This window comes from Scaptodrosophila lebanonensis, unplaced genomic scaffold (genome assembly GCF_003285725.1).
Source record: "Scaptodrosophila lebanonensis strain 11010-0011.00,11010-0021.00 unplaced genomic scaffold, SlebRS2 tig00000053-arrow-pilon, whole genome shotgun sequence".
In the NCBI taxonomy this organism is placed as follows: domain Eukaryota; kingdom Metazoa; phylum Arthropoda; class Insecta; order Diptera; family Drosophilidae; genus Scaptodrosophila; species Scaptodrosophila lebanonensis.
In genome coordinates this window covers 842,584-851,988 of record NW_022060548.1, presented here as the reverse complement: position 1 = coordinate 851,988, position 9,405 = coordinate 842,584, and the positions used below count along the sequence as shown (strand labels likewise).

The following is a 9,405-nucleotide window of genomic DNA, read 5'->3' as shown; positions in this document are numbered from 1 at the left end:
TATATATCAAGTTTTTTAACTTCTTTCTATAACTACTATAAACGCTATAAACCAGTCGCAGTTTTAATGTTTTTCCTGCAATCGCGGTTTGAAAAGCACTGCAACTGTGAGCAAAGTAACTAAGTTGGCAGCACTGCCACAGACAGATGGCGCTACAATTTTCCTCATTAGTTCAGAATTTCAAATGTTAAAGCGCTGTGTGCCATAAGCATTAAATACCAGGCGAACATAAACGAGCAGAAAGCAACTGCTGACATAAAATACACCATTATTTTTGCATGGCAATGCCTCGATGTGATGACAGTTGTTTGCACCGTTAGGATCGGGCGGCCATTATGCCGCGGCTATGACAGCCAATAGAAAAGAAGCTGAATTGTTTACATTCTGACATGCACAGTTAGGATCGCGCAGTTAACTTCGCTCCAGCTGTTTTATGTTTATATTCGCAAGTGCGCAGTGTTTGCTTGCTACCAGTTATGTTCGCCTGGAAGTGCGTGATTTGGCGCACAACGTGACAAAATTTTAAATTGAACGTCGTTCATCCTGACAACTCTGGCTGCTGGATCTTTCGCTGTTGGCAATTAAATATTTGTAGGAAAAGGAAAACACATGTTTATAACTTTATGCTTACGTATGTAGTACGTATGTATTTATATTTGTCGTTTGTTTTTCTTTTCGTTTAGTTTTTTTATCTTGTCAAGTGTAGAAGTTGTTGGCTAATTGCTATCGCAAGCAATTTAAAATGTGTTTCATATACATACATACATATGTATACATATTTTCTGTTGCGTATACTTCTACATATTAGACAAAATTGTATAGGCCACCGTAATAATTGCAATAATTGTAGGCATACATTATTTCTGTTTTAACATTTTGATCCGAAAAATTATAAATAAAATAAAAATGATAAAGAAATTATGAATTTATACAAAAAGTTGAACAAGTATGTATGTATGCGTACGTATAACTATGTATATAATTAGAGTGTATCTCTTCTTTTTTTATGTATAGAAGGTAGCGTATGCATTTTGAATACAGCACATGCATGGCTATATAGTTTGTATATATATATATTTATGTGTGTGTGTATATATATAAAGTTGAGTTATGCTCAAAAACTTGTCAGCATTGCATTTGCAATTATTACATATTTAGAAATTTCGGCTAAATTTTAGCAGAGCTAATTTTGCTAAATGTATTACATATTTATACGTATGTATGTGTGTATGGATGCATGTATTTATGTATAATTGTAAATGTGTGTGTATGTGTGTGCGAATTTGCATAGTTGTGTTGTTTTTCTTTTGTACAATTTTTTGTTTGTTGTTGTATTGCATGGATTTCGTTCGTATGTACGAGTATGTGATGTGATTTTTTCCCTTTGTCTTATAGAAATTTGATGATTTCCTTTAGCTAAACATATAGTATATGTTAAATATTATTTATAAACTATATACACTTTTGAACTTAATAAATAATCGTACGACATTAATGTGCAGCAGCTTCGGCGCTTCACTTCACCACCAGCGATTGCTTCAGATGCCGCACCAGACCTGCGCCTATATCCTGCACATCGGGCCATTGGCGTATCACAAAGATGACAAAACAAATGGACAGAAACGTGGTTAACACACGAACTCTGTGGAATAAATAAGAAAAAAGATTGTGTAAGCTGGATTAGTTTAATTCATTGTCCTTTTAAAATGTAGCTTAAGCAAATTTCTCATTTAAGTACCAGGTGAGGCAAATGCGAATAGCTGCGTTAGATTACAAAATACATACTGTTATTATGTAAAATTGTTCATAGCATAGCCGACTTATGTTAAGTTTTGTCTACAAAATTAATTTAATTTCAACGATCATCTATATGTTTTAAAGTTCATTTAAACGCAACTTTGTACGGACATTGGAACACGGACACAAAAAAAGCTATTTAATAACTTAATAAACGCGTATGGGAAAAATGGGAATTAATTTATAAACAATATTTAAAAATTATTAAATATTCCTCGGAAACAATATGTAGAAAGATCTCTCTTAACTAATCACAAAAAGAATGCTTGTAACTACATATTTCTGTATTGAAAAATATCATTTTCTTAATGCCAAAACGCACATATTTCCAATCACAACATGAAAATGTACAGATCAAAACTCTTGAGCTAAACGAAATCCTAGTAGCAAAAACCCAAATCGCTATTTAAATAGAATTGCACTCAGTTCACTTGTACAGTCTGAATACTATTAACCTTCAGTGTAATTAACAATACACCATTCGGATCGGACGGCCATTTTTGATTCAGCTATGAGAGCTGCAGTTGATTTGTTTACATTTTGACAAGCACCGTTAGGATCTGACGGCCATTATGCCTCCAGCTTTGACAGCCAATAGAAAATCAGTTGGTTTGTTTACAGTCGTGGAGCAAAATCCGCTCCAGCTGTTTTGTGTTTACATTCGCATGAGTGTAATATTTGCTAGTTACCAGTTATGTTCGCCTGGTAGCGTAGGCTTGTTGGCGCACAACGTTACAAATTTTGAAATTAAACTTTCGTCGATCTGGCAATGGTGTTTGTCTTTTTCTTAAAGTGACAAAGAGCAGCTATTTTTCAATTACATACAAATATTAATTTGTGTATATTTGACAAGATAAAAGAAAATCTAGTGGCGAAAGCCTTATCGGAATATTCGAATAGAAGCACTTAGTTGTAGATGATTTCATATTCAGAATTGTGAAAACATTTTATCTTCAGTAAAATTCAACCCACTACTATAATTTGAAGCTCAATCAGCATTCACACGATACGATTCATCACCATTATTTATTATACGCAATATTTGAATTATTGGCTGATTAGTATTAGTAGTACTTGCCTCGTTTTAAGGAATGGCATTATAATGCCAGCCGCTGTGGCAACCAACAGGAGCACCACTTGCAATATCGTTAATACCACATTGATGAGTTTCACAACCAAGGCGCGCGCATTCGAATTATCAATGCCCTCGACGGTGACATATTGTTGCTGAGACATGTGCTCCATTTTCGAAATCTGTATTGTGAGTAGGAAGAAAACATATATTTAGCATAAGTGTGCTCCTTAGCTTGTGTGTGTGTGTGTGTGTGTGTGTGACTGTGTGACTGTGTGTGCGACAGGACTTACCCTCGTTTGACAATTCTCGAGCACTTCGTTTACGTCACGTAGTCTTTCATCGCTTTGGTATTGTACTTTCTCCTCCATATCGGCAATAGTTTGTTTCAGATTCTCGATTTCATTCTACAAACAAAAGGCAAGCAAGCACACACATTAGGGCATGATGGGCAGACTGCCAAGAGGATGTCTGGCGTGCTGGGCTGCTTTACAAACCTGATGCAATTCCGTCAAGTCATTGATTTGCTCCTCCAGTCCTTCCGCACGATAGCGTTCACTTTCAAGTGTTGCGGTCAAATTGTTGAATTCCTTTTGGCTCGTCTTCAAGAAATGTTAAAAATAAGTATTGTAAGTACCTATGTATATACTTGTACCAATATACATATGTATATCAAGCAGTGCTTTCTTAATTTAGTAAATTAAGTTGGGTAGGACTTTTAAATTTTATGATAATTTGTAAAACGTAATATTTATAAAAGATTTTATAATATATAAGTTTAACTCACTATTTTCGACATCTAATGAAAAATATTTTATATACTAGCATATCTCCAGATTAAGGAATACGTGGTTTATATACCGATATACTTTTAGTACAAAATATACTAACAATCAGGAAAATGTACTGCTTGTTTAGTATTGGGAGACCAAAAAGGCAAACAGTATCTTCAGTTGAATTATTTTTTTCAAAGATACATACAAGTAATTCCTTTAAATATCAAACGCATAAGAAATAAGAGTTAGAAAGGAAATACAATTAAAGGAATAATAATTTAATTTAATTATTAAAAACAAACCATTCCTATTTATTCGATCAACAATACGGATTTCAAAAGAATGCACTAATAGTATTGTCGTTTAAGAATAGCAAAATATTAAGAATCTTTTCGCAATTGCAACAGATTTAGTCAACAGTATTATGATGAAGGTCCTCGAATATCTAAGATATGCCTCTTATATACACCTTATTCTGTTTTTACACGGTAGATTGGTTCCAGAAACAACCGTGTAAAAAAGACATTGATAATATGCAAAAATAGAGAATTGAATCCTTATCTCTGTTATATCAAAATCGTCTAAAAAAAATATCGTGTAAAACCAGAATTAGGTGTACAAGTTATTCAAATCTTCTTATTGAAGAATTAAGATTGCCTCTTCATTTGATTTTCTACTTACCTCCAACCGTTCAATGCGCTCCTTTAGCTTTTCATTCTCCTCTTTGCGCTCGGCCAGTTCGGTTAGCAGTGTCTTGAGCACTATGTGATATTGACTGGCCCCAGATTGGCTTTTGCCGGAGCTAAAATAAACGGCGTATCATTGGTAAAGTGTTCATTCTGCCTAGGTATACTGAGGATAACCTACCCCGCTGGTATGCTTTCGCTGGTCACGCTGCTGCATTCGCTTCCATTGTCGCTGTTGAATTTTCCGGTACCGCTGCCCGCACCACCTGTCGTATTCCCCGATCCCGTCGAAGTGCCGGCGGGCAGATTGTTCAAAGCACCGCCAACTCCGCCGACAGTCATGTGGCCGCCCATTGTGGTGCCTGGGTTGCCCAGCATCTCGGAATTTTGCAGCTCTGACTCGCCCATCTGATTGATGTTGTCCGCACTGCCGAACTTATTTTTAATCAAGTGTGCAAATTCTCGCGGCTTGGACATCACGGAACCGGAGAAACCCGTAATGCCATCGCGTATATTGCCACCGACATTGCGCAGTCCTTGGCCCACATCCCGCAGCACTTCGCGAGGCTGACGATGTTGACTCTTGGTCTGGTATTGATTCTGGTTCTGCAAGTCCTTGGCGCGTTTCGTATAATTGTCCAGTTTCTTTTGCAGCTGCGAAATGCTGTGTGCGCTCTTTTGGTTTTTCTTCTCGAAGACAGCCTGAAAGTAGGCAACACATATTTGTTTCGATTACAAAGTTCAAGGCGAAGGGAATATGAAAGGCATACTCTTAACATAAAGAGTACACAGTTTTCATGGAAACTCTAACGAACTCGCACTATAATTACTACGAGATATCATCACATCTGGACGGACAAAGGGAACTTGAGAAAATTTATTGCAAATGTTGGAAAAAGATAAGCTTTTGGGACTGGAACTTTTATCCTAAATCTGTCCCTTGTTATCCGAAATCTCAGCAAAGCTAATTCATTAGGAATGTTCTTACCTTGATGCGTTGAAGCTGTTGTTTGTCCGCACTGGCTGCCAGCTTCAGATACTCATTAACATTATCTAAATGGTAAAGAAGAAGAAGAAAGCATAAGTCAGACATATGTACATATATCTTAGCAACTGTTATAGACATACCATCTCTGGCAGTTTGCTCTTGTCGTATGGACTCCTTTGTACATTGTATTTTCGTATTCAGCCTGTCGATAGCTTGGAGGCTGGACGTGCGTTCGTGGGGGCGCCTGTGGTGTAATTTCTTGCTACTGTCTACCAATGATGCCGGCGGATTGCCATCGAAATCGTCCGAAACGAAAGAGGAATAGCAGTAGTCTTCATTTCCCGATAGACGCGAGTCCTCCAGTCCACTGCCAGTGCCTGCGCTCCCACCACCTCCACCGCCGCCAACTCCACCGATGAGAACGCTCTCTACGGGAGGGATTCCAGAGATCATGTCCACACCCACTAGACCGCCACTGTAGGCCAAGAGGCCGCCCTGATCGGAGCCATGGGTGCGTCGCTGACGTTCGCGACTCCGGCGACGATGATGCGACGGGCTGTGGCTACGAAAGCCGCGCACCGCCACTCCGCCGCTACCCAGACTGCCGGTCACCGTGTTGCCGACGCTAAAGACAGCCGCTTGTGCAGCTGCCACTGTGGTCGAGGATGCCGAAGAGGAGTTGTTGGTGGATGCAGCCGCCGCCGTTGCTGCAATTGCCGGACTTGACGCTGCTGCTACTCCAGACACCGCTGACGCTCCTGCTTCCTGTCCGCTCGCTTCCGTGGCACGCTCTCTGGACACTGGATACGAATTTTTGCGCATGAAAATTGTGAAAAGTTCGTTTGTTTGCTTGTTTTCTTCGACTCAATTTCAATCAATCTCTAATGTGTGCGATGAGGCAGGCGCAGGTGCAGGTACAACAAAGAATAACAACAAAAGCGCAAGCCATAAGCCAACTGGTTGCCAAGCCAAACATTTTAGAGGTAAGCAAACGGGCTAAGGAATTTAAAGTGTTGCATGCACAGAAGCCACCAATTTTGGTGTTATGTTGTTGTTTCCGTTGTTGTTGTTCTGTGTGTATGTGTGTGCATGTCTTTATTTCAAACAACACATCAAAAGTCAGCAACAATTATAAACACACATATGTGATATACTTATGTAGGTTTGTTTTCCTAACATTTATAGCAAAAGCTGCTTATTGTTGTTATTATTGTTTCTGCACACTGGTTCAAAAGTCGACAAAATACAAGTAATTTCCTATTTTCTGAATTTAGTTCTTTTTTAGTTTAATTTAAATTGATTCACTTTGAGATTTTCTAACTATTAATATTATAAAAATACAAGAAAAGCCCTAATCAATAGAGTACTTATAAATGCATCCAATTGTTTTCAAACAGTGAAAACAATTCTTGTCACCTCTAAGTAGATTAATTTTATTTAGTTCTATTTTTCGAAGCTTTTTGTAAGCTTTTACTGTTTATCCTATTCAATATGTATTTAAATACCTACAAATTTGTTATATTTTGCAAGACTCCTTGCTTTCCATTAAGTAGTAGTAAGTGCTTTTTTCTTTTAAGTAGATTATGGAAACGTCAAACCGAAAGCCCTTAATCTGTGTTTCAGTTTTAATAAAAAGTTGCACATATTGAACAAAATTAATTTTGTTTCTAAGTAGACTTATTTGATTTCATTTTATTTAACTTTAACATAATTTCAATAAAAAAAATGTAAGCGTATTTTATCATCGAGCTGTTATCTTTCTTTCATTTTGATGTTTAAATGGAATACCAATTACCTTAATTTCAATTTAAAGTTCCCCAATAAGCTTTCAATTTTTGTCCGCCTTTGTTTGAAAGCAGACCAGTGTGTGCACAACTGCGTTTCAAATGGTGCGAATGCGTGTGTGTGTGTGCGTAAGCAGGTGAGCAATTAAATGAGTGTTTGTGTGAGTGCATAAGTTATTTTTGTTTTTTTATTTAAGACAGACAGTTAAACAGCTGCACGTCATGTCAGTTGCATGGGAAGAGGGACGCGGACAAAACACGGTGAGAGCCAGTGAAAAAGAGAGAGACAGAAAGATAAGAAGAAGGCAGGAAAGAAATTCTAGCTGTTTTTTTTAATAAATAGCATTAGAATCGTGTGCGCGTTGCTCTGGAAAAGTGGCAAAGGAATGTGTTAGAACAGAAGGCATGTATGTATGAGAGTGTGAGTTTGACGCACAAATGTGTACATGTATTGCATGTGTATGAGTAAATATCTACAACAACAACAAAAATCAGTTTTAAACTTGCTTACGTTCAATGTTACAAAGCTGTTTGAAATAGAGAAAAAAAAGAAAAGGGGAGAACAAAACAAAAACAAACGTAAGTTAGCAAAGGAAAAATAAATGTAAAATGCACATAAAATATACATAAAAACATAAACATACTCCTACTACACATTTATTTCTATTTTCAGCTCAAAAAATCTTGGCAAACAAAAACGCACAAAAGCCGACTATACTATACATATTTATATTTGCCTGCAGCTTAAAATGTTTGCACAAAAACTAAAGCAACAGCAAAAGCTGAGCACTGGCTTTACTGATAAAAGGTGGTGACAGGGGGAGGGAGAGTTGGGCTAAAGTAGGTTTTATGGTAAGTGTGTACACAATTATTTATGCAGAAAAATGTTTGTCTAAGCTTGCTTTGCACCAAAAACACAACAACAAAAAATTAAAGAAAATAAGCTGCTTAGCCTTTTGGTTGCTCTATTTTGTGAAAAAGGAATCCAACCTCTACGTAACTTGAAAACTTCTAAAAAAAAAAAATAACAATATTTTCCAGACATTGCATCTTTGGACTATCAGATTTTCGTGTCGAATATATACATTCACACTTAAGAAAACTGCCGTTCCCTTTGAAGTATTTGTACAACATTTAAAAAGAATGTTAAAACCTGTATTATAGCAGATGGTAATTCAAATCAGTTTAATTTTCCATACTTCTCTTAGCTCTACGAACTCTCATTACTTTGCTATAATTTCTAAAAGTCATTAAACTTATTACTAACATTTACACTTTAAGCTTCCTGACCTTAACTCACCTTCTTCACTTACATGTTCTATTTTAAAAAGCCCTACATATCCAAAAGCTAATGTCAAGGTGTCAAAGAAGGTTGCAAGCTCTTACAAACTAGCAAATTGTCCATCTTCGTCGTCATTAAAAATTGCACATAACTAGCGGAAATGCTAGTTTAATAGCCCACCAACTAAATGGCAAACATACTATTTATAAACATACGTTCAAAGTTTCTACAATGGCATGGCAACCAATCAACCAGCGGAGCTTAGCTAAGCAGCGGGAAGCGTGATAACATAGATTATGAGATTATGAGAAGCACTAGGCGGGCACGTGGCGTTTTTTGTCACTTAGGCATTAAGTGTGGCCAATAAAGCGGCTATTAATGCTACGACTATTAAAAAGTGGCGGGGACCTATTTGTGTCTGGCTATTAGGTAAGAGATATTGGCAATAATGAGAGTTGGTAATTGGTAATTACTTTGCTCGTTGCTGCGTGTGGCCGATGGTGAGCGACTGGCTCTCAAATTGGAACTGGAACCCCGCGAACGTGGCAATTGCTGCGGCTGCAGCGTCAAATGATCCCGATTGGTGCTCTGTGTGGAGACTTGCAACAGTGAATCCATTATTGCATCGTGATGCGGTTGAAGTCGTGGCAGGGTGGCACACTCAGCCGGAGTTTCAACTGCAAATGAAAGAAGATAAGTCCAAGTTGTCAATAATCAATTCAAATATTATTCATACAAATCAAATTCAGTAGTCATAACACACACACACACACACACAAATACAGACACACACAATATAAATATATAGTCGCGTTTGGGTCCAAAGTCAAAAGGTGAATCAACTCGGGGCCGCCAGCAACTGATACTGATAATTATAATCGAGAAAATATGCAAATAAGCAACCGCGTAAGCAGAAAAAAAGAAACAATAACACAACAACAGAAAAACTAGAGCAAATGTTTTAAATGCCAATCAGCTAGTAAACATTTTTCTGTCTTGTTTATTTTTATAATTATTTCA

General features: G+C 37.3%; 1 protein-coding gene across 2 annotated transcripts in view; it reads right to left on the bottom strand.

The window, feature by feature from the left end:
- Positions 1–1,406: 1,406 nt before the first annotated feature.
- The window catches only part of LOC115623319 (transmembrane and coiled-coil domains protein 2), a 33,402-nt gene continuing 25,403 nt past the window's right edge, over positions 1,407–9,405 (bottom strand). The window contains exons 2-10 of one of the 2 annotated variants that reach the window (XM_030517580.1): positions 8,859–9,062; positions 5,460–6,119; positions 5,320–5,384; positions 4,513–5,033; positions 4,327–4,447; positions 3,367–3,471; positions 3,163–3,276; positions 2,876–3,051; positions 1,407–1,642 (exon numbers count right to left, since the gene is read on the bottom strand). In XM_030517580.1, coding sequence (XP_030373440.1) covers positions 1,516–1,642; positions 2,876–3,051; positions 3,163–3,276; positions 3,367–3,471; positions 4,327–4,447; positions 4,513–5,033; positions 5,320–5,384; positions 5,460–6,119; positions 8,859–9,003 — 2,034 coding nt within the window. In that variant the 5' untranslated portion in view covers positions 9,004–9,062 and the 3' untranslated portion in view covers positions 1,407–1,515. Of the gene's footprint in view, positions 1,643–2,875; positions 3,052–3,162; positions 3,277–3,366; positions 3,472–4,326; positions 4,448–4,512; positions 5,034–5,319; positions 5,385–5,459; positions 6,120–7,614; positions 7,625–8,858; positions 9,063–9,405 lie in introns of those variants that run through there. The other variant, XM_030517581.1, reaches the window with a different exon arrangement.